Source organism: Camelina sativa, chromosome 18, assembly GCF_030686135.1.
Source record: "Camelina sativa cultivar CO46 ecotype springtype chromosome 18, ASM3068613v1".
Classification (NCBI taxonomy): Eukaryota; Viridiplantae; Streptophyta; class Magnoliopsida; order Brassicales; family Brassicaceae; genus Camelina; species Camelina sativa.
In genome coordinates this window covers 14,937,776-14,963,736 of record NC_141897.1, presented here as the reverse complement: position 1 = coordinate 14,963,736, position 25,961 = coordinate 14,937,776, and the positions used below count along the sequence as shown (strand labels likewise).

The window sequence follows — 25,961 nt, the reverse complement described above, 5'->3', positions numbered from 1 at the left end:
AATTACTCTTATTCTATACCCTTTTGCAAACATACCCTCGAATCAAATATATTGTTTTGCTAAAATCATTTTTTTTTTGTATCTTTATCTTTTATATATTAGAAGTAAATATTGTGATTTAATTTTATTGTTGTTTACATATGTTATTAAGAGTATGTAAATCTTATAGTAAAAGTATCTAAAACTTTCTACAACATTTCATGAAAACTTTAGGGTAAAGAGTCATATACTCAATCTTTTTTTTTCCAACCTAACTTTAATTAAAATGAAACTCCTCTATTGGTTGCCCAAACAGGAGGAAAAGTGTTTACAAAAATTGTATCTGATAATAATAATCTAGAAGAACGAGCTAATCAATCAGCCCTCTCATTGGTCGTCCTTGGGACCTTGGAAAGGAGAAAAGAAAGCAAGGAGGCACTAAGCACCTGGAACTCATCAAGAAGTGTTGAGAAAGTCGGCTACTGCTCTGGAGCTTGCACCATCGAAAGTAACTCTGCAGAATCCATCTCGAACCTCCGGCAATCAATCCCTCTGGAAAGGATACACTCCATCGCCCATAACAATGCTTCTAGCTCTGAATGGAGAGGGGATGCACTGCAACGTTGACATCTGGCGCCTATAACCAAAGTCTGATTCTCACCATCACCACACCACCATCCTAAACCTGAATGTGTTTCTGTAGCTTTCCACGAACCATCAACTTGACAATGAATTATCAACTCCGGATCATGCGAGGAATCCATCATAACGGAATCAATCCTTGGAGCTAATTGGGCTTCCTCCCACCACAATTGTTCACGTAAAGCCTGATTAATGATATCTATTGGCTCTGATTGTATCTCTTGGAAAACTTTTTTATTCCTATCCTTCCAATTAGAACCAGACCAGCCACGGTATCGAACTATGAGTAACGCCTAAAGCCATAGGGATTAAACTTTTGCCATATATGAAATCCAAATTTGAATAAATCGAACCAGATAGGAGCTTGTCCGTGTTTGAGCCATCAAAAATCCTCTCCCAAATCTGGCGGGAATGAGAACACTGAAATAAAGTATGATTAATAGACTCTTCCTCTAAGTCACATCGTTTATATACCGTATCACAATTAACTCCCCGAGAGGCTAATCACACCATCACCGGAAGAGAGCCCGATGCGATCTGCCAGAAAAAGTGTTTGATTATAGGCGGTACCTGAAGATCCCAAGCCTTTGCCTTCAAGTCATTTAAGTTGGGACCATAATCAATTTCAGTCTTCATAGCTTGAGCTACCTTATAACCTGACTTAACCGAGTATCGACCAGATTATGTATAATGCCACACCAAACGATCTGGTCTAAGAGATTTGCTAATAGGCAAACTCAGAATAACTTGAATATCCTCCGGATCCATACATTTCTGAAGGATAGGTAAATGCCATTCTTTAGTCCGTGGATTAATCAAATGGTTTACCATTAGATTTGGGTGTAGAAGCCGTCCCCTACCATTTGCAGGTCGAGGATGTTGACTAGGGATCCAGGGATCACGCCAAACCGAAATATTGAACCCTGACCCAATTGTCCAACGGGCACCTTTTTCCACTAAACTTTTAGTTGAGTAAATACTTCTCCACCCAAAAGAGGGAGAGTAAGGTTTTTTTGCCATCAACGGGTGTTTATTCCTGAAATATCGTCCTCTAAAAACTTGCATATTATTAGAGGACCATATACTCAATCTTTTGCATATTATTTTCTAATGAAAGTAGTTGAATTTGATTTTATTGATTTTTTTAGTATTTAAATAGTCTGATTATCAAAGATTTATATATATATATATATGTATATATAGATATCTTGAAAATAATTATTAATGATTTTTATTTAACCATTAATTTACCTTTAAAAATAAAAATTAACTAATTATAAGAATGAATACATTAGAGATATATAAATATATTTAGATATTGAATTGAATATGTTTTTTAATCATGAAAAATCAAAAATATGTATATATAATATTTTTTAATTTTTATATTTAATAGAAAAAAATTAAAATATATTTTTTTTGTCAACGCTGGAGTTAACGTCTGTCTTCACTTGAATCAGTCTACTGGTACACCGGATTATTTGATTATGGTGTTTACCACATAAAGTCATATAGTTTATATGCATGTGGCCATGTAATACATATACTTTGTGTAGCTAAAGATACAATAGTATATTTGGTATGTGTGACGATGTATTCTCCTATTCTTTGTGTAGCTAGTAATCTTTTTTCCTATTTATTATATAAAATATAGAAAATATAAGATTTTAATGGTTAGAATGGTTGATGGTGAATCATAAAGAAAATTTAGGCTGTGGAGTATAGACAGTAATTCCCCTTTTGTAATTATTACTTTTCATTGATAAAATTTTAAATTAGTTTAGATTAATTTTTTTTTGTTTGGGTAAGGAATTTAGATTAATTACAAACTTTAAATAATTTAGATTAAATTATAAACTTTGATTTTATATAGATTCTACTCCCAAAAAAAATTACTTTCTCACGAATCTGAGAGAATGGAAGAAAGATCGGGAACGAAGAAGCTTCAGTGCCAACGTATTGGCTGCAACGCCATGTTCACCGATGAAGATAATCCTGAAGGTTCTTGTCAATTCCATGCTTCTGTACGTCTTCTCTTTCTTTTCCCCTTTTGTTTCTCCGTAAAACCCCCTTTTGATTGATGAGTCTCCCCCCCCCCTTCTTATTTATTCAATTCGGATCACTTTGGGTTTTAATCGGAGCGCTGTTTCTGAGAGGAATCTGGAGAATTTTTTAATCATGTGTGAACTTGAGAAGAAGATGAAGTGTTAGATTAGGTTTTGATTAGCTGTAGATTCATATAGGTGTAATTAAGTGAACTGCTTTGATTCTCTAATGTTAAAAACTCACTGCTTGAATTTAGTGAGCCTCGTTGATACAAAGGAAACAAAACAGCTTTTAATGTTCATGTTCTTGTCCTGTCTTTTTCCGGTGTGGCTGTGGTTTCGTCTTTTCATTAACTACCGGGTTTGTGTTCAAGCAGGGAGTAAGTCAAATATATACTCTTCAATTACTGTTTATGATTATGCTTTTTTGTTTCATAATCAAAGGAATTAAAAAGCTATGATGAATGTTCAAAACTCGCAGCCGTTTTTTCATGACGGAATGAAAGAGTGGAGCTGCTGCAAGGAAAGAAGTCATGATTTCAGTTTGTTCTTGGAAATTCCTGGGTACTAATAGTGTATTGCCTTTTTCATCTTCTTATAATAAGCTACGCTATCTCTTTCATGTAATGCAAACAACACCGAAACTTATTATCCAGGTTTTTGCGATGAAGATGTAAAACAGGTAAGCACACAATTGAGAAACCAGTCCTGGCCAAACCAGCTCCAAAACATCCTGTCACGGTTCCTACTTCATCTCCAGTTGCCAATGCTGCATCAAAAAACTCTTGCTCCAGATGCCGGCAAGGCTTCTTCTGCTCAGACCATGGTTGGTATCTTTACTCTCTCTCTCTCTCTCTCTCTGGTTTAAGTTCGCGTTACACATTGGTGAATGCAGGAAAATCTCTATCTTACATTGTATCCTTTATCACTCACACAGTTTCCCAACCCAAAGAACAGACCAAGCAGACCCTGAACACACCAGCACAAGCAGAAGAAGAAAAAATTGAATCCATAGCACCTCCAATTAAAAAAGTTGTTATAGACATTAATCAACCACAAGTCTGCAACAATAAAGGATGTGGCAAAACATTCAAAGAGAGAGACAATCACGAGACTGCATGTAGCTATCATCCAGGTCCTCCTGTCTTCCACGACAGAGTGAAAGGGGTGCGTAAACACCTAATCTTTGATCAGTCAGCTTCTTATGATCCTTTTTTGATTTTGTGTTGAATTACATCAATGTTTTCTTTGTGCAGTGGAAATGCTGCGATGTGCACGTGAATGAGTTTGACGAGTTCATGGAAATACCGCCTTGCGCTAAAGGTTGGCATAGCAGCAGCCCCGGTCAGGCCGTCTGATATTATTTTTTCCCCTGAGATTTTCAATACAAAAGTTTATTACCTTTTAGTTTTGATATAAGAACCTTTCAAGTGACAGATATATATATAATGATTAAATGCTCATGTACTGTGTTCGTGTTCTGAATGCTTCCATAAAGGTCAAGTTCAGATGAAGTTTTGGATCATGATCAGGGGTTTTGATTGTTATTTTCAAACTCGGAGGATCTTTCAATAATATCACCAATATTAAAAGGGCTATTTAGTTAACTTTTACAAACGTAGAGACAAATTCCTAATATTCAAAAGTAATTTGCCAATTTATCTCAAAACTTTTGTATTTATTCAACACTTTGCCACACATTTTTGTCTTTCTCTCTCTTTCTTTCCACTTCGTTACTCTCAACGAACGGTTCGAATCTCTTCAACGCCGGAGACAACTCAGGCGGAGTAGTTTCCGATGAGGCTGATAGTACCTCTCCGTGGCGTAATCCAAGGCCGTGGCGGTCTCTTCGTCGGCTCTCTCATCCCTTGTTGTCTCTTTTACTTTCTCCAGCTTTACCTTAAAGGACGCCGTCCTCCTCCCTCAGACCCGACGGAGTTACCGAGAACGTCGTCACGGTCAAATCTCTTCTCCCGCGGGAACTCAATCGGACGAGTTCGAGTCTCCTCTCGTGCGCTTCCTGTGGCGAAACCTTCCGATTCGCCTTACTATATTGGATTGGAGAGAGTCAAAACGGATCCGTACGATCGGATTACGAATACAGATGGGATTATTCAGCTTGGATTGGCTGAGAGTACGGTGAGTGTTGTGATTCTCTTTTGATCTTTTGTGATTGTTTAAAGAAACTTATTCATGGAGATTGCTTTTTTTTGTGTGTGTGTGAGTTTTTGTAGCTGTGCTTTGACTTGCTTCAGAGATGGATGTCTGAGAATTTGATGGATTCGATAATGCAATCTGATGCTGGTGAATTCGATATTAGTAATATCGCTATGTATAAACCTTTTGAAGGATTGCTGGAACTCAGAGTGGTAAGTGTAGATATATAACCATTGACTACAGAACTGTATGAGAATCCGTTTGATTGATTTAGTTCTTTGGAATTTGGTTGATTGGTGTGTCCATTGTCACAACACCTGAATTGAATCTCACTGTCTCTTCTATTTTTCTCATGTTTTTAGGCTTTTGCTGATTTCATGTCACGAATAATGGGAGGTAAGGTGTCATTTGACCCTTCAAACATGGTTATAACAGCTGGTGGGACTCCTGCTATAGAAGTGTTGGCCTTTTGCTTGGCTGATCATGGAAATGCTTTTCTGATTCCGACGCCATATTATCCAGGGTAAGTTTAGTTTACACTTCTTAGCTTTTTATGTCTGATGAATGTGTTTTGATTCATCAATCAGTATACTAAGGGGATTGAAATTTGCAGCTTCGAGAGGGATATTAAATTTCGGACAGGAGTGGAGCTTATACCAGTACACTGCCGTAGCTCTGATAATTTTACTGTGACGGTTTCTGCACTGGAACAAGCTTTTAATCAGGCTAGAAAGCGAGGAAGCAAGGTTTCTGGCATCCTTTTTTCAAACCCATCAAATCCTGTTGGAAATATACTATCGAGGGAGACGCTTCATGATATTTTGAAATTTGCTCAAGAGAAAAATATCCATGTTATTTCTGATGAAATCTTTGCTGATTCTGTTTACGGGGACAAAGAGTTTGTTAGCATGGCTGAGGTCGCTTACTCTGAGGAATTTGATAAGAGTAGGGTTCATATCATCTATGCCTTATCAAAAGACTTGTCAATTCCTGGTTTTAGAGCTGGAGTCATCTATTCCTTTCATGAAGACGTAGTAAATGCAGCGAAAAAGCTGATGAGGTTTACATCAGTGTCAGTTCCAGTCCGAAGGATACTTATCTCTCTGCTATCGGATGTAAGATTTATTGAGGAATACATGACAGCGCACAGGCAAAGGATCCGGGATAAGCATATTAGATTTGTTGAAGGTTTGAAACAATTAGGGATTCCTTGTGCTGTGAGTGGTGGAGGGTTGTATTGTTGGGTTGACATGAGCAGTTTACTTACATCCTACAGTGAGAAAGGAGAACTCGAGTTATTTGAGAAGCTATTGACTGTTGCCAAAATTAATGCTACTCCAGGAACAGCCTGCTATTGTATAGAACCGGGTTGGTTTAGGTGTTGTTTTACCGCTTTAGCTGATGAAGATATCCCAGTGATTATGGACAGGATCAGACAGCTTTGCTGAATCAATTAGATCTTGAGGTAAATTTTGATTTTTTTGGTTAGTGCGGTATTGTTTTTTTATCGATAGATATTGTTTTGGAAAGTTTGTTAGAGATTTTAGAAGATAAGAAAGAGATAAATGATATGAGTTGCTTGTTCTACATCACAAAAGAGTCTGGCAATCAATCGTCGCCTCAAATTTACTATACTGCATTTACAACTTTCTTGTCTATGAAAAAAAAAATGAAAACAACTTCTGAAATGTTTGCGGATGCAAACTGTGAAGACCTTTGTAAAGAGCTTTCTTCTAAATGAGCTTCAACCTCGGTTGGTATTTTTTCCACTCAAGTCCTTCTATCATTTTGATGCCCGGCACTAAGAGGCAACAGCTATCAGCTCCATTCTTTGTAAATTCCTGCTAGTTTATCCAGGCAAGTGTCAACAATTTAGAATCTTAATCTTTTTATTCGCGATGGCTTTGGAAGAGACTATGAGAAAAGATACTTGAGAGGTTTTACCCTGTAAAGATTCTTCTGCTTTCTCATTTCAACAGCTCTTCTCATATAGCTTCTCCTTCGGCTCATCATTATTAGCTCCCCAAGTGTCTGTGGCGTCCTCACAGGAAAACCAATATTCATGTTGTCAGATTCTGTAGTAGGCTTCACTTCTTCATGCAACGGATGAGTAGAAACCTTAACGTCCTCAGAATCAGCAGCTTTGACCTTTTCTGATGGAAGAAGACGTGGAAAGAGCTTTTCCAAGAACGAAGCTCCCACAAGACTGGAAGCTCCAGTCATGTAACTGCTCGTACTATCATCAGATTCATAAGCTGGCGACGATGGCATTGAGCTCGTCTCTCTATTCAGATTGTCATCAAATTCATCCATTGCCACCACAGTACCGGATATCGAAACCGAGCGGTTTGTTGCTAATAGAGACGGCACTGAGCTGAAAGAATCACTGCTTGCGTCATCAAAAATATCACTGCTGGTTTCAACCTCACCGTACATGGGAGGAGGTGGCAGCGGTTGATCCAACGGCTCAGGTGGATTGAAATCAACAAAAGATACAAAACAAGGGTATGGTTGTCCAGGCGTTTCTTCCCAATCGAACGGAACTGAAGTAACCAGCTTAACCGGAACAGGAACTGGAGGCGGTAATGGAGTTGTCGTAGTGGTTTCCAATGGTGGATGTGGAAGCTGAGGTGTGTCGTTTAAAGAAGCAGGGAGAGGTTTTCCAGGCGTTTCTTCCCAACGGAAAGGAACCGATGTGACCATCTTAACCGGGACTGGGACAGGTGGGGGAAGCAGAGGAGGAGAAGGCACAAAGGTGGCTAACGAAGGTTGCCAATTCTTCTTGGGGTAGCCAGGCCTCTCTTCCCATATGAAAGGAACAGAAGGAGGCTGTCTCAATTGTTTTCGAGGTGGCTCTGTTTCTTTGTGTTCCATTTCAGACATTTGTTCGTCTCTTTTTTACATGGTCTTCTATATTTATAGCTTTTAGAGTTTGATTAGTCAACGAGATGTTGTGTTAATAACTAAAACCACTTTAGTTCAAAGTGTGCGTGTTTAAGGCCAACTATTTTTTGTCATGAAGATTCACCTAAACCATTTTGGTGCCGTGTCACCAAACTAGCAGATCCACTTCATGCTGACTTTATAAACTCTTTTTAGTTTATGTCATCATTGTCTGTTCCACTAAAACCCACAATCTAATTCATTAATCTTATCTTCATAATTTTGTTTCAATTGAAACAACTCTTGTGTCATGTCAACATTTGGAGTTTCTGATATAGAGCATGAACATAATGGTCTTAAGCCCAAACTCAATTTTGATTTCTCATTTGGGAACAATGGCTTCTTATTTTTCTTTTTTAGTTCAATCATAAATCAATCAATTTATAAGCATATATAAGTGTTTCTTTCATACACCAACCCATTAAGGCCACTGTCTACGGGTAAGGCCATTTAAGCTTTATTGGCTTAATGCTGTTACAAATGTTTTTGATTTGTCAACATTCTTGTGTCTCTAAAATTCTATAGGTACATGGTTAATAAGCCTATCTTGTTTTCGATCTTAGAGCAATGTTCATAATAATTTTTGTGTTTACCTCTTCATTTGTCGACCATTATGTGTCTATGAAATTCTAGGTGCACCTACTTAAATTATGCTAATGATGCTCAAATAACAGCTTTTGGTACAAGTGATACAAATTTGGTATGATCTTGAAATGTTCCTGGTCCAAGGAATGCCAACTGGATGCACATCCTCTACCAGTTTACTATTCTTCCCTTCAAATCTTCTTTATAAAGGAAACAACGGAACTGAACGATGGTATATTGGTATGTGTATTTGATGTAGAACGGATCTGATCCAATAAAGTGCTGAACAAAGCTGGATGATGATAAACGGAGTGGTAATAATAGGAGTGAAGTGAAGCCGGTAAACCTAATACAGAAACAAGCGTTAACTTGCTAATCAAGATAACTGCTCTAAGAGTCAAGCTAATGCATGTCTGAAGACACGCAACGGGTCTTATAACCCGTTGATAAAACATGGGTTGGGATCACTATCAAACTTATCCATGATAATGGGAGTCAAATAAGTTTTGTCTTAGATTGTTCGTGACATTTATTAATTAATTGATTTTTTAGGTATTTTTTTCTAGAACATTAGCATAAATGGTGATAAAATGCTAGGAAGAATCTATTACAAAACATGACGAATTTTAAAAGAGACAACAATGTTTTTAAGTTCTTGCAAAATTAAGAGAAAAAAAAACAAATACTGAAAATAAAAAATCATAAGAAAGAAACATACAGTACGTGACAATTACTACAGCATACGTGATTTTGATACACAATACTCTTCCCTGGCAAGAGTGAGGCTCTTTAAGTATGTAAATGATCTCACAAGAAAGCATTGAGAAGCAAATAAGTTATCAGTCAAATGCAACTCACCAAAGAAATGCGGCAAAGTTAGAAACTTAGAACATCACTCATCTGACATTCAGTGGAAGGGTTATGGGAGAGTGAATTGAGGGAGATAACGCCACACCAGTAGCTGGAAATAGTGGCGGATCTAGAGTAAGGAGCAAATGTAGTGAGTATATTTATAACCTGATTTGAAAACCAAATTTCACTTAACTATATATTAGAAACAAAATTTATGGCTGTGCAGCTCAATTTCCCTAAAACTAATCCATCATCAATGTATTATGAAAACACAATACTTAGTTGATTCTTGATCTCTAGCATGAGCTGGACCCATCTAACTATTGATTAGTAGTTTAATAGTGTAAAGTCAAATCAAAAATTTAAAGCATATTAGGTGCACTTAATATATTCGACATCTAATTATATTCTCTAGATTCATTTCATCAATATTCATATTGAACTTTTTCTAAAAATTGTATATTTGTTTTCTAATTTCGGCTCCTCCCAACCAACGGAGTAAAGCATTGATACAACTTTCCTGGAGGAATCTGTAAGTATAAACTACTAAATACACCCACTTAGGGTTCTATATACTATATAGGGACAATTTTTGCATATGAATTTTACTACTATTTTAAAAAAAGCGAAGGTTTCCCAACTTGAATCCACCATAAATTTTTATTGAAAATTATTGGTACAATTAAAATATAATTAAGATAGTTTAAAACATGTGTTTGATTAAATTGATCAATAATTCAATTTGTTCTTATCATCTTCAAATCATACACACACACTTTTGAGTTTGAATCAAGAGACTAATACAAACAACTACGATATAAGCCTTGGTTAAATGGTTTAAACCCTCTCTAAAAATGAAAATCTCATATATATATATATAACATGTTTAGAAAGAAAACAATCACTCAAATTCATTCCAATATATACATTGTTTTACACTCATCACATCATCTTTCTTATATATAGCTTTCTCTCTCGAGTCAAGAAAATTAACCCCACCCAAATCACTTTTTATCATTATCATAATTTGTATTATCAAACTAAACCCCAAGAAAAATAATAAAAACCAACCCACCAAACACAAGACCAAAACAAAAAAGGACAAAACTCTACAGTAAAATTAGCTGTGATTATGAGTAAGAGGAGACTGTAGATTGAACAGAGCTTTTGCAGTCATCTCTCTTTCAAATCTCCAGATGTAGTTCAACCCAACAAGAAGCTCTGTTATGGCTGCTTCTGTCTTAACTTTATCTGCAAACACAAGCGTCTGAACTAACATCACTCTGTTCTGGCTATTTGCAGATGTCGCCATGTGTTGCTGCTCGAAGCTTCTCTCACTCTGCCACCTAATCATATTCTGCGCCAACGGTAACAACCACCGTAAGATCCGACCTAATGCCGCCTTCCACTCCGTCGCTAAACCACCGTCCGTCGCCGTGAAACCAACTCCTTTTAGCCTCGACCTTAGCGACGATCTCACGCTAGCCGGCAACATTGAATACAGATCGTCTCTCGCGTCAAGACCTACAAGCTGAGGTTGCTTTATCATCTTCTCCATCACGACGATCAGATTCGCGTAGTGAAGCGCCACACCAGCTCCGCCGAGAGTTGTCTCCGGTGGTTTCAAAAGTCTTGAGCTTTCTTCAAGAAACGCTGAGGACGACGCCGTTTTGTCTCTCTCCTCGTCGTTTGGGCTCGGGTGAACAAGGTTCATAGAAGAAGAAGAAGAAGAGAGAGAACGAGGGAGAGAAGACACGACCGTCCCACCCATGTAGCTAGTGGCTGCGGCTGACGAGAAGACGGATTTGAGTCTAGCGAGTGCTGTGAATACCGATCTTGCGAGAATCAACACGACCGTGTCGAAGCTTTTGTTCCAGAGAGATCGATCTTTTAGATACTTGACATGTTGTTTCTGTCTCTCAATCTTGTTCTGTAGATCAATCACTTTCATCACATCTTTCTTGTTCTCGTAGTCGTCTTCTTCTTCTGTGAATTCGATCCCAATCTGTAAACTTTGTTTTCTCAGAGAGTTCTCTAATGTCGTCATCTCTTCCATCTCTCTATACAAAGCTGTCGTCACACTCACGTATCTGTTTCCATTAACAACACAAAGAAACAATCTCAATCAATCTCTCTGTTTTTTTGGCTCTGTTTTTGTATGTTTTAGTGCTAAGAGATTTGATTTACCTTTCGATTTTCTTGTTCTTAGCTTCTGTGTCTTTACAACTCATGACCCAGTTATGAGGGTCACGACCTATGTCAGCGAACTCATGGAATAAGCGGTGGAATGAGCGGAGGCTTGAAGTGGTGCAGCGGTGGCTCAGCCTTGAAACAGAGTTAGCTGCGTGGGCGAGACTATCTGCGAGCTCAGCACAAACGAGGCTGAGGTGGAATGTTTCATCTCCGGTGACGATTTTGGTGAGACCCTCTAAGGAGAGAGAGTGGTCTCGGAGACTGAGGAGATTAGCGTCGGTGAGAGAGTGAGTGAGGTGAAGGGTTTTGGTCATGACACGTGCCACCTCGAACGATAAAACTCCAACGGAGGAAGTGGTGGTGGTAGTTGTGATCGGAGGAGATGATCGAAGGGGTCGAGACCGAGAAGAGGGTTTGGATGAAATAGCGTTTTTGAGTTTTATTAGGAAAGTTTCGAGAGCCATGTTGTGGTGGTTTTAGGAGCAAAAGCAACTAAGCAATAGGAATGATTGATTTGAAGAAGAAGTAGTAAAATGCAGAGAGTGTGAGATAATGAGAGATTATAATCTATAGTTTCTTTCTTCTAGGGGACTATGATAAAGTTGAAAGTGTGAATGGCTCGTGGGGTGTTCAATCCATCATTACACTTTAGATTTTAAAATTTTTTGGTATCAAGAATATATTATTTATGGAAATAATGCGTTTTGTTATTCGTTTACATTATTTAAATGATTGGGAGGAATGTAATAGAAGATGTGTCTGTCAACTAGAGTCCTCTTCAGCAATTCTTATTCTTTTCATTATCCATATGTACACATACATTTTCTTGTTTGTGAGTCTGACCAATATTTTTATACCAGATTTGTTTCTTTCTACAGAGGTTTGTAAATATTATTTGGTCAAAATTTTATCCAAAAGATAGAATACAAATAGTAACATTGTTTTGTATAAATTCTCCAAAAATCAATATTCTAGAAACAATTTTGACGTGAAAAGAAAACATCAAATTTGTGATCATATACAGTCCTAGCTAGAAAATACTTGACAATTACACTAATGTATCAAGACTATGAGTTAAGGTTTTGGGAGTTCGAAAATGAGGTAGAGCAATACGGCACATGAGGAGCAAATAAAGGCGTAACAAAGGCATGACCATAATCATAATGAGATAGTTTAAAATACTATATTAACGACAATAATAATTAGAATAAGATTGAAGGATGCATGCGAATGCCAACCAATGGTAAGGCAACCATTTGTGAGGAAGACAAGTATTGTCGTTAATTGAAGAGGCACAATCCCATGCCTCCATTCCTTTCTCTCTCTCATGTTTTTTTTTTTTTTTTTTTTTATAAAATCCAAAACTATTCTTGTTGTTATTTTTTTCTTTCTATATACTTTTATTTTTTATTTTTGTTTCTTCTTGTTCATTTTGGATATTTATGTATATTTCGAACGAAAGAAACCAATCTTTTTGTTTCCAAGAACTTACATTGATAATTTTGGTAAGATCATATATCGAAGCTAATATACTAGAAAATACTAAAACTGAATTTTTGGAACTTGTTGTTGAGTTTTTCTTTTAATTTGTTTTTGTTACGATAATTTACTAGATGTGTTTTTTATGTCCATTTTCATCTTTTCTTCTCTGTAATGTTGATTTCAGCTTCGACAGACAAACTACAAAGCTATATATATAGTATTAAAGATGATATATATTACTCTTCTTACAAGAATATTATGATTCTGAACTCAAAATCTATTATAGAAATTTTGTTTACTATATGTTAAAAAAGAGGGCCCTTAAAAAAAGATGAAACTTACAATAAATTTTCTCATGTTGTGTGAAGATTTTATCTAAAAATTTGCCTATAAACATCGTCATATAAACATGTGTTTGCAGGACAAACTATATGTAGATGCATGCATGTTCATACTTTAATAATTGTCTCAATCAACATTTATGTCTCTTCATGAATCCATATTCTATATATCTTTCAAACCAGAATGCATGCATCATGATCTAAATTAATTAAGAACCATAGACAATTTCATAGTTTCAATTCGTCAGTCTTGTAGTTTACACTACAAGCAGCAAGTTACACTAATGGAACGGAACCACTCGTGAATTAATAATATTTTGTCGGTAATGAAACTTTCATGCAAATATTAGAAAATAAAGGAAAATCTAGAGCAAAAAAAAAAAGAAAACTTTACAAACTAGTCGAACTTTTTGTTTTGGGGGTTGTTTCTAATATTTGTATGAAGTTATTATTAATAACAAAAATGAAATAACATTGTATTAATCCTGCTGATGCACCGGGATTTGTAGTGATTGGAGAAAGAGACATCCCGTCAAATTAGCATGAAAGCCCCCAATACACAAACTACATTTTACATTAAACTGTGTGTATTTATTATAAACATGCATATCTTTAGACATCCCACTTGCTTAATCAATCTTGCAAATGTACATAAATGGTCAACTGAATACTTTCATACTTTGAAATTGCAGTGTTGAATGACAAGGAAGCTTCGTGATAGAGATTGGGTTATGAGATTTGAGGACGCACATCCCTAAACGGTAGCATTTTTGTTTGCTTTTGACCCGATTCACGATTTTATAGTAAAAGCCTTAACCATTCTTTGATCATCTAAAGTAATTTTGTCTGCCATTATATATTATACTATATAACTGTAATTTTACAAGAAGAAAGAAAGAACAATTTGATGTCTTACTTAAAACGTGTTTCATCCAAAACAGTCTTCCCACGCCGCAAATCTTACATACGATATTATGGACCATATAAATAAACATAGATTTCACATGAAAATGAGTCCATTACTCTACACAACGATTTCACAAAATATAATTAAAATTATTTTGTGGCATTGGATAACGCTCTACTCTATACGTACACGCATTCACTTTCTAGTCTTCACATGCATAAAATTTGAATAAATTGAAAAATGTTAGTAATACTATTTTTCTAGTAGAAACTAATAAAGTAATGAATTATATTTGTCTAATTAGGGCTGGGCAAAATAACCGATAACCAAATAACCGACCAAAACCGAACCGAAAAAAACCAAACCGAACCGAACCGAAATTTTTCAAATACCCGAATGGTTAGTAAAAATCTATATCCAAACTAACCGAAACCGAACCGAACCGAACCGACAATTAAATGGTTAACTGAAATATCCGAAAACCTAGAAAATATCAAATATTATATACTTAATATTATGCAAACTATAAAATAAACTTAAAATATAAATTATTTCTAGATTCAAAACAATTAAATATTTTAAATAATCAATATATGTAAATGTTATTATTTTGAATTTACAAAGTTAAATACTATTTTGTAAAATTGAATCAATATTTTTCCCTTTTTTGTATTTTTGTTATTGTATATTTGGTTAATTTTGGTTATATTCGGTTAGTTTTGGTTATATTTGGTTTATTTGGTTAATGTTAATATAATTTATGTTAGTTATGGTTATTTATTTAAATAACCAAACCGAAACCGAACTGAAAGAAACCGAACCGAACTGAACCGAAATTTCAAAAATATCCAAATGGTTACTATATTACTATATCCAAAATAACCGAAACCGAATACAACCGAACCGAAACCGAATGGTTAACCAAATGCCCATGCCTATGTCCAATCATATGCATTAACTCAAAACAATATATATACGTCATTCACATAATAGAATGGGAAGGTCTTCATGATCTCTATATTTTGTGTTTACTTTGTGATATAGCATGAGAAGGCTGGAAAAGCCAGACACAATTTTGCGAGATATGGCTCCAAAAAGGTATATGGGACGTCAAACGGAACTAGTTACGAAATATATCATAACAATCTTTGCTGTGTGGCAATCTCAACAATTCTTCAAACAAAAATTATTAAAATTGTGTCTGCCAATTTGACGGCAGACACAATTTTAAATTTCTAATGGATAAATTTTGAGACGATTTTAAAATTTCTAATGGATGAATTTGGGATGCAAAATCAAACGGAATCCGAGTGCCGAGTCTAAAAAAAATTAGCACTACTTTAGATTTGCCAATAATTACTAAGTCAACGCAAATAGAGAAACATACAAATACAATGTATTTCGTTAGTCAAATATTTTTATACTCAACCAAATTACATATAGTTCTTTTAGTTGAGAATTGTTTATGGTTCAACGCCATATTAAATGGATTCTTTTATGTATATATATGGATCTTCTATGTTTAACCTAATATGCTATATTCCTTATTTTAAAAATAGATTTACGCATTACCACAACAATAATTGTTTCTTATTGATTTAGTCGTGTTTCTTGTAACATATAGAAATACAATAAAGGTTTGCACAAAAAAAAAAAATAGAAATACAATAAAGAAAATATATGAGAGAATAAGAAGTAAAATAACGTCAGAAAAAGAAAAGAAAAGAAGAAGTAAGAAAGGTGGATTTGAATCCAATCATAAAAATGATGTAAGAGAAAGGAGGCAAAAGGAGAAAATCGCTGACTTGCAATAGTACTATACGCAGTCACGCTGCTAACCATATCACCAACATTCTCCTTCTCACTCCAATTATATCTTCTTCCTTAACTTTTACTAGTTTTGCATATTTTTAAGTAATTTTTTGTTGTTTATTTCGATATCCTATGAAGAAACGATCAACTTTTATGAGATGAAAATAAATATATACAATTCTAAATTCTAATGCAAAACAAAGATATAGATATCAAAATACCAACTATAGGTTGGCAAAAGATTTTCTATAAACAACTGTTTGGCATTTTGATATCACTATCCAATTTTGGGGTGTGGAGTATCTTAAAACGTGCCGAGTTTACAATATTCCCATCGGTGGCGGTGGAGTAGGCTTTTTAAGGATTGATCCATAATTTCTCCAAATCAAATTTCAACAACCGAATAGAGAGATTCTTGGAAGAGAAAAGGGAGTAGTAAAAAGGAACAAAAAAAGGTTTATGTAAGTAAAATGATGTTACTTTGGTAGACATTCCAAAGTGAAAACAAGATTGGTGGTGGAAAGAGACAACATGTTACTATGATTGTGTTTCGTTTTTATTTTTTTAACTACAACTTTTCTAGGTTACTTTTTTTCTTTTCTTAAGTACCATTTTGAGTGTGGAGTGGTGAGTATGTGTGCACGTGTATGCTCTTTGTGTGATGGACACAATTATCACTCCCTTATCAAGCCTGCCCTTTTGATTTGTACAACATTTTATAGTTAACTTCATTTTCACTATCCCAATCGCAAGTTATAAATTACCATTCAAATTCCTTTCTTGTTAAAAAAAAAAAGAAAAAATCCATTTGAAAAATTATAAAATACTCAAAATTAAACAAGAGTAGCGTAATTAACTGTCCAGATCTCACGTAAACTGAGTATTCAAAGCAGACATGAAACAAACATTTTAAAGTGGAGAGTATCTGAACATAGTCTAAATGTCACAAAACATCAAAGTTTATGATTGTGTTACAGTTACAGAATTTTTACAACATAAGCAACTCTGCCATTGTTCTTTCTTTGTCGGTCCATGGATGAACAACGTATTACGATCTGCCTTTTGCTTTCATCTTTCACAAGAAGCTGGTTCCGACAGAGAGCTCAACTAAATTGTCTAGAATCAGAGATCGGTTTGTCCCAACCTGCTGAGCAAGTTGAAGCTGTTCCTCCAGTGGAAGAGTCTCGTAACTGCAAAAAAAATTCCGAACCATAAGAATATGCGTCTATGATTGTTCTATGGTGTGATTTTTCGAGTATTATCCTATGTGCTCTCTCTCTCTCTCTCTACTTTGAGGTCCATTTGTCGTACGGCTATTACTACTGGTTGAACATATAGAATGCGAAGAAATCTTACTGGCATAGTAACTCGCAGTCGATTATGTTGTCAGGCCCAGATCGTCGAGCCTTCCCACTTGAGCGGAACTGACGGAAAGAGCGTGGGTTCAGACCCGCAACATGAGGAACAGCATCCACGAGCTTTTTCTGGAGAGACTGTAACCTCCGGAATGTGATCTCATCGAGTGGAGCAATGCAACCAAAACTGCCGTCTAGAGTACCAAATAACGAAGCATAGCGATTTGTTTTATCCGCGCCAGAAGAAACCATCTGCAGACGTAGGAACTTTGTCACATGGGCACCAACGTGAAATTCAGCCCTTGAAAGAAGTTTCTGACCCTTCCAGCTCTCGGCCATCTTTGGTGCAAAATAGAATATCTGTAGGGGATCAGTACAAAGTCAATTTACGAGTTGGGTTACTTCACAATATCACATCACGTACATAAGTAAGGCCTGATCTCATCATGTGCACACTAGAGGCGATAAGAGAGATAATAACTTGCTAACCTTGATATCAGGTCGAATATCGAATAGATGTTGGGGATCGGTACATATAAGTAAGGCCTGATACCATCACATACACACTAATAAGAGAGAGAGATGCTAACCTGGACATTCTTTTGTTCATCAGAGACAGCCAGGCTAAGCGTACTTCCATCAATCAAGAACTCTGTAGCAAAACAATCGAGGGATCCAAAATCTTTGGCTAGTAAGGTAAGTTGGGAACCTTGTTCCTTCCAGCTAAGAAAGTATATGCTTTGGTGAACATCACCAAGAAGGATGAAATTCTTTACCTGCAAGTAAAAGAAAATTACCAAACTCAGATTACACAGAAGAAAACTGATCCTCAGAGCCAAGTCAGGTCAGTTTAGTGAAGTAAGCTCAAAAAGGCAACACAGCACTAGGCCAACTGGCCAAGGAAGTAAAACGTACAACATTCATGCTGACTACGTAGAGCGGCGGAGCATCATAGAAGGCAACACTATTTAAGTCGGTGCCATTCCATTTGTGCAAGTTGATTTTAGGACCAGATGATATTAGAAGATGACCCTGAATGGAGGCTACAGCTGATATAGCACCTTTTAGCTCCTTTGAGTAGACTTCGGTAACCTACAGAAAAGTGGCTTCACAATAAATCCAACATCCAAGACGAAAATGAAAGCCAATAAAAAGATTCACCAGATTGTAGGCCCAACATAACATACCACGTTTTGGGAAGTATCGCCACTTTTCCCAAAAGAGAAAAGAAGCACACGTCCCCTTGCAGCAACATCCTCCCCTTGGACATAGGCAGTTCCAACAGCAAGAAGTGTTTCATTCTCCCCTGTGCTTGCATTCTGAAACACCGCATGGAGTAGGAGAATGTGGCTCAGTTATTACAATTAAAACAAAGAGATTTGATAGATTTGATCCCTAGATCTGATCACAGCAATATTCTTTTGATTATCATGTCATAAAGATAGAGAAGCTCAACATTCTTCATGGAGGCAGAGAATAATTATATGACATTAGGCGGGTTAGTAGCTAACTCACAAGAAGTGTGACAACTCGAACAGTCAGTGCATGTTCTGAGCTCTGCATTGGGATAGTGGCTTTAGTTTCCCAGGGGCCACCAGATCTTTCTGGTTCCAAAATTCGGATTTCAAATTCCTCCACGGTGTATGTCCGTTGGAGATCATCTGAACTGAGATTGTGGTTGTCAATCTGCTGACCAGCTTCTTGATCAACTAGTGAAGAAAGAACTTGATTTAATGGCTTGCTGACCTTCAAAAAGGAGATAGAAATGACATTGCTTGTGTTAATAAGATAGAAAAATTAATATCAAACAATGCTGGTCAAATAAATAGACGGGCAATACATAATTGGCACACAACTTGCTTTTTTCTCAACAAAAAGAAAAGTATGATCTACTAATATTACTGCAGCCAAGAAAGTCAACCAATTTCTTTAATATTCACGAAAGAAATTCAGAGAGGCATCCAGTTATTTAATTTGCAAAGGGTAAATTTCAAAATATGAATAAAGAAAAAATCAAGATAGCTTAAAAAGGAAAAACGGGGAGCTGGAACAGCCATCTCAACCACAAAAGAGTTCCAAATTCATTGAAGGAAACCAAAGAGACGCGGATCAGGTAAAACAATTTAGAATATATTATCATGCTAACACGCTCACCAGATATGATACTATCAGCGGGTACAAGTTCTTCTCCGCGTAGTAGGTAACTTGGTGAGGCGTGGCCTTCAGAGGAATCTAGACAACAAAAAATATCAGGCAATCAATGTGATCAGTCCTTATACACTTATTATTTCCCATCTAATCAACATGCAACAACGGTATGCAAAGATGATTTTTTAAAAACTAGAATTTACCTTCTGCACTGGCCAATAATTATCGTAGATTGACACTGACGGTAATTGGCAAATCTTCAAAACTCCCTGATACAAGTGAATATGAATTATCTTATCAAAGGAATTGATAGTCTAGATGCCACAATAATAAGAATAGAAATGTGGTGTAGACACATTATTAAACCTGTGATGTGACATATATGAACCCGTGATTGCAATTCACATTGTGAAGAACAGTAAAGGCCGCAATTGATCCATCGCACAGCTGAAAAATTTATAGCATGAAATGAGGAACTTGATTCAGAAAAACCAAAAAAAATTAACAGATTAAAATGATAGTAATCATTGCTTCAGTTCTTGAAGACACAAGAATACAAAAATCCTCTCTAGGTGAGAGTATCATACCTGTGAATGAAACCGAAGTCGCTCTCGGAACAACATACACCACCCTGGCCTTGAGCCAGAAAGAAAAAAACCCTGGTGACCACTAATATTACTGAACATGGTAATTCTTTTGGATGCAACTCCATCGGAAGTCTCCTCTCTTGTAGACGTGTCCAAGGGGATGCGTAGAAATTTAAGATTCCTAAGCTTAGAACTACCAGAGGAATTTAAAGCAGCAGGATTTTCCGAAGATAAACTATTCTCTGCTTTGATACTATCAACACCCTCAAATAGGTACGCATGGTAACAAAGAATTGTGCCATCAGCCAATACTGCAAAGAGAAATGGGCGTGTATGATGCCCAGACCATCTTTGCATAGCTAACTCAACGACCTTTGTATCCTTTATCTCTTCATTCCTTGACGAAGCATTATTCTCGGAGCTTTTGTTGAGTTCATACTCTAACTCATGAATAGGCATATCAGAGAGGTGGCGTCTTCCAGACGCAAATTTATCAACTGAGAACACACAATTAAAACTAGGCACATCAAATATCTCAAGGGAACCACTTTCGTAACAGAGAACACAGTATATGTCACCCTGATCTTGAGGTCCACCATCAGCACTATCAACCTCTCCAACGCCTGACGAAAGCCATGCATCAGTGCTAGCTTTCCTTAGCCATGGTTCTGGTCCTTTATCATGGTACAAAGTACAGGCTGATATCTTCCGTTTAGAGCCTTCAAGTACAGATGGACTACTTATGGAAACTGTGCAAGTCGAAGGATCTGTAATTTAAAGTTTCATAATAGACTGCTTGAGTAAAATGTTTCAAGATACTCAAGTTAATAAACGATCGTCAATTGCAATACGATATTCATCTTTCCATAACATACCTCCAACAAGCAGACGAATACTGTCATCTGTCATTCTAAGTAAAACATATGGGTCAGCGATTGAAACAGATGACACAGTGGAACTTTCAGAACCGGAATTTGATTCTGAATTGGGAGCTCCAAAGCTTAATTCTTGATTCATAAAAGAACCATCCAGGATACGGGCACCATGCTCAAACACCTGGATTACTCGACGTCTGAAAAGGAAAGATGGAAATTAATATTACACTATTTAGTATCTCTTACAGCTGCATAAAGTAAAAACAACTCGATGACTGAAAAGCCATGGATAGAGCTTACTAGACATCGGGAATAATAATAAAAATAGATAATTGTAAAGGAAAAAAAGGCTTCTCTAACAAACATATCGCAAAAGATGCAGCAAAAAACATAATAAGGCAGCTAATTACCTTCCGAATAGATTTCCAGCAGCAATTGTTCTTCCCTGAACATAATAGTCAACACTCTCAGTGACTTCTGTGAGAAGGTCAGCAGTTTCAAGTACCTGAAAAGCCAAACATTGAAGGTATTATTTCTATGGACAATAGACGGATCTAATGAAATACGACCAAAGTACAGAAGCAAAATATACCATCGTGCGAGCCTCCAAACTTATAATCAAATAGGCATGATATTCATCTTCATCAGCAGCCATTTTAGAAGAATCGACATTGTGACCACGGGAGCTCTTATGATAAACTGTCCATATTCCTTTGCAGCCTGGAAGTTCAACCTACCCCACAACAACATGCGGAACAGAGTGCTTAGGATTGAAGAGACTAGGTCACATACAGAGCATTACTAAGTAAGATCGGATACATCCCCATTTTCCTACAGTGAGGTCCCCTAAGTTCTAACTTGTACTTTTCACAAAATAATTTTACTTTTCTTTTCTATATCACTACTAAACAGATAAATACTCCAGCGGTGGATGTAATTGTGAAAAATATAACCCCACGAGACTGTCCTAATAATGCCTTCCCTTCAGAGCTCACTACAAACTAATGCTATTTACATGAAATGGTCTATGCCACAGTAACGGGAGTAAGGGTTTTTAAACTAAAAGATTAACAAATGGAAAATTCCCATTCTTCTCATATACCAGAAACAATTTGAGATATAGGCATACCTCAGTAATCATTTCCGGTCTAATTGACTGCCGAAGAACACATAAAGCACCATTCTTCCCATGACCAGAGCAGCACACCTAAACGCCAAAATACAGATATTTAGCTTGGCGTTTACAGTTCTTAGAGAAACACGAGGCAAGCATGTAAACACTAATAGTTGTGGAATAAAATATTTCATTGTTAAGTAAAAGAATACTTCAAAAATCGATATCACTAAATTACAACCCTAAGCAAGTCATACTTTAAACTAAAACATTTCCAAGGCTAGTATAATATAAGAACTTCTAAACAACCGGCTCACCAATTCATAGTTGCTGTGTTTGGAAACCCCAGTGGCATTCGCATCAGCATTAATCCTTAAGCCATAAGCAAAATCTTTCACTGGACCAACATTAACTAGTGAATCTCTCACTGCAAATGAAAACGATTTCTGCATTTATTGGAAAAGAAAAGATGAGAAACTACATGGAAAGAAGAACATAGGGTATCTAACTCTTATTGATATAATACATGCTGCACAAAGGCAAACTCTTTCTTCAGTAATAAACTACCTAAGTCATTGTCCGTTCAACATGAGATTTTTAGATTGAGTGTTTGCTACTGATAGCACACACAGATATATATTTGGAGACTTCTGCAAAAGAACCCCAATTCATATAGTATTGTCATCTAATGATAGAGAAGAATATGAACCTCAACAGAAAATTCTACAAAACTCTAACCAAGGCAGAACTTGCTACCTGTGCTGAATCGGAGGTATTTGGAGTTGACCCAAACAGTGATAGCTCCTCATTTCCAATTGTATCTTGGAAAGTATCAGAAGATATCCGCAAGCGTTTTGCATGATGACCCTCACCTTCAATGTCTTCATCCTGCATAAATTAAGGAAATTTTCAGGTTCTGATTGAACATTAGAAAAAAGAAGTTACTTTGACGAGCCTACGAAAGATTGAACTATCACCTCATCTCTCAACCCAGGTAATGATGCTGCAGGCCCAGATCTACAGGAAAATTGCACCAGTAAACTGTCTCCCAACCGGCTACCTAAAAAGAAAAGGGAATTTCCAACACTAGTAATGTCCTGCAAGAAATTTCGTATATTATCGTAGGGAATCTCTAATCGAACTGAATCCCAAACTGAAGCACAAATATGCTGCAAGAACATATTGACTAACCGAAGCAAGCACAGAGGCTTTTGATTTGGAAAGTTCAAGTCTCTGTACAGCACTTCAAGAAATAAAGTAGTAGTCAGTTTCACAAATTATGAACAAAATAAGTTGCAGCAAAATTTACAAGCGTCAGCAGAGTTATTTAAAGAAGATCAAAATATTACCGCCCATCATATATAAGAGTCAGCAGTAACAATTCCCCAGATTTTGTTGACAATAGGGCCACATCGTTTGAAATCCAGGTTCCATGGGCAGCATCGAGTTCCACACTGAAATTCGATGTAGGCAGTTCTTGACTGAAAGAAATCAGACACACAAAGAGAAAGAAATATGGTTAACAGTATAAACAGATCTTTACAATTGTTAAAAGTTGATTCTAAGCTATTGAATTCTAAACTAAGATTGAGGTACCAAGATTATATCAATAAGAAAAACATGTTTTGGAAGAGTGGAGAGTGTGCGATAAAACTGTACCTGCTATCAGCTGAGGAGGCATAATTGTTCAGTGCCAGAGCACAGGAGTCTGACTACAAAAAAAAAAACAAATGGTATCTCAGATGTGTAAGTAATATAGAACTTTATCTTCAATAAAAGAAATATCAAACGTGGTGGAGTTGCTGGAATTTGTTGAATTTCAAACAATAAACAACCAAAAGCTAAGAAATATAGACCTACCTGACTATGATAATGGATTGTATTTGCGCACAACACAAGAACACCTCCAATCGGAGATGGTACTGCAAGTAGTTTGTAGGCATCATGGGGCAAATTCTGGAAAATACCAAAAGAATAGGAATAAGCATGATCAGGTACTAAAGTCTGCCGAAGGGCTTTTTCAGAAGGATCATCTTTCCAGTATGCATAAAATAGCTTGTTATTTCCTAACGAAAGATTAGCCAACCCTTTGAGAATTCTAAACAAAGAACAGAGAAGAAAAGACAGCTGATTGCACAGCCTAGTCATGTAACAACATTGAATATACGATAACCTTTAATATGACTTTCATTTGAATTCTTGGGAAGAAATTTATTTTGAGATAAAAAGAGGAAGCTAAGAACGTACAATAGCTGACCAGATGACTGGGTGTTGTTTTAATGTTGTGTTGATACTAAGGGCAGAAAGCATGCAAGTATGGTGCTTCCATGAAACTCGCCCAGCCCAAGTATGCTCTTCTTCCTGAAGGATGACAATTACAGGCTCAATATAACCTGAACAAAAAACAAGATGCAAAAACACATAATTATAAGAGGAAGCACCGTTTTTTTTGTCACATAATACATACTGGGAAAACCTTGCTTGCTAAACCTACCATGTAGAAAAACAAAATCTTTGACGTGTTTCATTTCCAGATCACGCAAGTTGATTATGTAAGATGACTCAACTCGAGCAGAGACTGTCCCTCCAGAACTGAACGCATCATCATCTCCAACTAGTCCAGAGCCAACCTGAAACACAAGGCATAAAGCTAATAAAAGAAGAGATAGAAGGTTGGAAACTTGTAGCAGATGAAGTAAAAAATTAAACTGAAGCTGATCAAGGATGCCAAAAAAATAAACCTGAGAAGCCTTGAGTATGATCATCTGCAAACCATAAACAAGAACGCCACCACACCTGCCTTGGGGATCTACTTTTACCAAGGGGCCTCTTGGAAAAGACTCTCTACCTCTTTTAAGATGAAGCCAATCTGGACCCTCAAAACAATGCATCGAACTGAAAAGGAACCACAGATTCATTAGTATTTGTTAAAGTCAAGTATGGGAGGCAAATCTACATAACTTTGATAACTAGAAGAAACAATCAGACAAAGACAATAAGAATGCTTCAGTATATGAGTCGACATAACTTGCATAACTTGAAACAATAACCATGCTTCAGTATAAGACCAAAATTTGAGAATTATCCACAACAGTTGGACACAGAACATCTAGTATATAGGTCAAAAGAAAACAGTCCGGATGCAATCAAGCAAGCAAAAGCAATTGAGAGGAGACAGAGCTGAAAATAAAGCTGAATTCATTTGGTTATCGACCAAAACCAGCGAAAGAAGAACACACTTACGTCATTCTAAGGCTGTGAATTGAATCATCAAACTCAAGAACCGAGATTTTGGCATCACGAAATGTCAATACAATCGAATCTCTCCCTTTATAAGAACTCCCACCTCCCATAGGTAGAACCGCAATTGACTCAACATTACCGTGCAACCTATACAATCCAATACAGACCGCATCGTCACTTTGAACTTAAAAGTCCCAGATTGAAGTAACTTAGAATGTCATATTTGTCTATAAACGCGTACCTATAATGGCACACAAGCTCGAGAGAAACACCAGCGAGACCATCCATAACTCCACCACGCTTAACAACAAGCTTCGGGTTCCTCAGCTCCTGAGTATTTCCTTCCTCTTGAGCCCTAACCACGTACACCTCGAGGATATTTGCGGCGGTTATAATGACGTTGGGCAATGGAGCGATACCTCGCTTAGGATTAGACCACTCGGCTTCGAGATCATCATCGCCGGAAACAATCGGAATCTGTAGCGTTGAATCGGAGAGAGAGTGGGTGATATAGCCGGAAGCACAGTTCTCGACGCCGGTCGGCCAATGCATCATCTTGTAGGCCGCGAAACTCATCTTCTCTACCGGATTCACAGATGAGAGAATTCGAATTGAATTTGAACTAGAGAGAGAGAGAGAGAGAGAGACTGAGCAATTAGGTTTTTTTGGATTTTAATTTTATGAACATTACATTAAAGTTC

The 25,961-nt window shown here is 36.7% G+C and overlaps 6 protein-coding genes across 12 annotated transcripts; 2 read left to right on the top strand and 4 right to left on the bottom strand.

The window, feature by feature from the left end:
- Nucleotides 1-458: 458 nt before the first annotated feature.
- Nucleotides 459-1,257, bottom strand: LOC147922928 (uncharacterized). Its single transcript, XM_087497841.1, has 2 exons — nucleotides 1,192-1,257; nucleotides 459-914 (listed from the first exon to the last, which is right to left on the bottom strand). Exons 1-2 carry the CDS (start codon nucleotides 1,255-1,257, stop codon nucleotides 459-461), a joined length of 522 nt encoding a protein of 173 aa, XP_087353967.1.
- A 1,036-nt stretch (nucleotides 1,258-2,293) lies between these two features.
- LOC104761170 (cysteine and histidine-rich domain-containing protein RAR1) lies at nucleotides 2,294-4,191 on the top strand. Of its 5 annotated transcripts, none has more exons than XM_087500048.1 (6): nucleotides 2,294-2,349; nucleotides 2,495-2,649; nucleotides 3,148-3,230; nucleotides 3,338-3,492; nucleotides 3,604-3,833; nucleotides 3,923-4,191. In XM_087500048.1, the coding sequence occupies exons 2-6, from the start codon at nucleotides 2,605-2,607 to the stop codon at nucleotides 4,022-4,024; spliced, it is 615 nt and encodes a 204-aa protein (XP_087356174.1). In that variant the 5' UTR covers nucleotides 2,294-2,349; nucleotides 2,495-2,604; the 3' UTR covers nucleotides 4,025-4,191. The 5 variants fall into 5 exon arrangements, with proteins under 5 accessions (XP_087356174.1, XP_087356172.1, XP_087356171.1 ...); XM_087500046.1 differs by having other exon boundaries at nucleotides 2,298-2,349; nucleotides 2,495-2,645; XM_010484205.3 differs by lacking the exon at nucleotides 2,294-2,349 and adding an exon at nucleotides 3,044-3,046 and having other exon boundaries at nucleotides 2,506-2,645.
- A 166-nt stretch (nucleotides 4,192-4,357) lies between these two features.
- LOC104761168 (putative aminotransferase ACS12) lies at nucleotides 4,358-6,420 on the top strand. The gene is given in 5 exon segments (XM_010484202.2): nucleotides 4,358-4,805; nucleotides 4,901-5,035; nucleotides 5,186-5,346; nucleotides 5,437-6,265; nucleotides 6,267-6,420. Coding segments are annotated over 5 exon segments (1,488 nt in total). The 5' UTR covers nucleotides 4,358-4,463; the 3' UTR covers nucleotides 6,288-6,420.
- Nucleotides 6,363-7,821, bottom strand: LOC104761169 (uncharacterized). The gene is made up of 2 exons (XM_010484203.3): nucleotides 6,768-7,821; nucleotides 6,363-6,664 (listed from the first exon to the last, which is right to left on the bottom strand). Exons 1-2 carry the CDS (start codon nucleotides 7,704-7,706, stop codon nucleotides 6,557-6,559), a joined length of 1,047 nt encoding a protein of 348 aa, XP_010482505.1. The 5' UTR covers nucleotides 7,707-7,821; the 3' UTR covers nucleotides 6,363-6,556.
- Nucleotides 7,822-10,088: 2,267 nt separating this feature from the next.
- Nucleotides 10,089-12,092, bottom strand: LOC104761167 (protein PSK SIMULATOR 1). Its single transcript, XM_010484201.3, has 2 exons — nucleotides 11,391-12,092; nucleotides 10,089-11,293 (listed from the first exon to the last, which is right to left on the bottom strand). Exons 1-2 carry the CDS (start codon nucleotides 11,858-11,860, stop codon nucleotides 10,324-10,326), a joined length of 1,440 nt encoding a protein of 479 aa, XP_010482503.2. The 5' UTR covers nucleotides 11,861-12,092; the 3' UTR covers nucleotides 10,089-10,323.
- A 4,653-nt stretch (nucleotides 12,093-16,745) lies between these two features.
- LOC104761165 (cleavage and polyadenylation specificity factor subunit 1) lies at nucleotides 16,746-25,961 on the bottom strand. Of its 3 annotated transcripts, none has more exons than XM_087499071.1 (26): nucleotides 25,502-25,961; nucleotides 25,261-25,407; nucleotides 24,759-24,912; nucleotides 24,512-24,647; nucleotides 24,265-24,410; nucleotides 23,878-23,973; nucleotides 23,677-23,729; nucleotides 23,367-23,498; nucleotides 23,209-23,260; nucleotides 22,995-23,114; nucleotides 22,774-22,905; nucleotides 22,335-22,463; nucleotides 22,033-22,110; nucleotides 21,496-21,636; nucleotides 21,314-21,408; nucleotides 20,904-21,100; nucleotides 20,029-20,795; nucleotides 19,808-19,888; nucleotides 19,645-19,710; nucleotides 19,448-19,525; nucleotides 18,809-19,039; nucleotides 18,481-18,612; nucleotides 18,209-18,385; nucleotides 17,884-18,069; nucleotides 17,295-17,653; nucleotides 16,746-17,128 (listed from the first exon to the last, which is right to left on the bottom strand). In XM_087499071.1, the coding sequence occupies exons 1-26, from the start codon at nucleotides 25,834-25,836 to the stop codon at nucleotides 17,014-17,016; spliced, it is 4,335 nt and encodes a 1,444-aa protein (XP_087355197.1). In that variant the 5' UTR covers nucleotides 25,837-25,961; the 3' UTR covers nucleotides 16,746-17,013. The 3 variants fall into 3 exon arrangements, with proteins under 3 accessions (XP_087355197.1, XP_087355198.1, XP_087355199.1); XM_087499072.1 differs by having other exon boundaries at nucleotides 22,335-22,444; nucleotides 25,502-25,951; XM_087499073.1 differs by lacking the exons at nucleotides 22,774-22,905; nucleotides 22,995-23,114; nucleotides 23,209-23,260; ... (6 more) ...; nucleotides 25,261-25,407; nucleotides 25,502-25,961 and adding an exon at nucleotides 22,585-22,664.

Bases quoted from the DNA above. Each gene is read 5' to 3' on its own strand.
- LOC104761169 (XM_010484203.3), bottom strand. From the start codon at position 7,706: ATGTCTGAAATGGAACACAAAGAAACAGAGCCACCTCGAAAACAATTG. The intron at 6,665-6,767 runs GTAAAACCTCTC...ATAAACTAGCAG, and splicing joins AGCAGAAGAATCTTTACAGG to GAATTTACAAAGAATGGAGC.
- LOC104761167 (XM_010484201.3), bottom strand. From the start codon at position 11,860: ATGGCTCTCGAAACTTTCCTAATAAAACTCAAAAACGCTATTTCATCC. The intron at 11,294-11,390 runs GTAAATCAAATC...TAATGGAAACAG, and splicing joins AAGAACAAGAAAATCGAAAG to ATACGTGAGTGTGACGACAG.
- LOC104761165 (XM_087499071.1), bottom strand. From the start codon at position 25,836: ATGAGTTTCGCGGCCTACAAGATGATGCATTGGCCGACCGGCGTCGAG. The intron at 23,115-23,208 runs GTTAGTCAATAT...AATTTCTTGCAG, and splicing joins AAGCCTCTGTGCTTGCTTCG to GACATTACTAGTGTTGGAAA. The intron at 18,613-18,808 runs GTGAGTTAGCTA...GCGGTGTTTCAG, and splicing joins TTCGAGTTGTCACACTTCTT to AATGCAAGCACAGGGGAGAA.
- LOC104761170 (XM_010484205.3), top strand. From the start codon at position 2,538: ATGGAAGAAAGATCGGGAACGAAGAAGCTTCAGTGCCAACGTATTGGC. The intron at 3,231-3,337 runs GTACTAATAGTG...TTTGCGATGAAG, and splicing joins TTGTTCTTGGAAATTCCTGG to ATGTAAAACAGGTAAGCACA. The intron at 3,493-3,603 runs GTTGGTATCTTT...TCACTCACACAG, and splicing joins CTTCTTCTGCTCAGACCATG to TTTCCCAACCCAAAGAACAG.
- LOC147922928 (XM_087497841.1), bottom strand. From the start codon at position 1,257: ATGAAGACTGAAATTGATTATGGTCCCAACTTAAATGACTTGAAGGCA. The intron at 915-1,191 runs GTACCGCCTATA...CTATGGCTTTAG, and splicing joins CAAAGGCTTGGGATCTTCAG to GCGTTACTCATAGTTCGATA.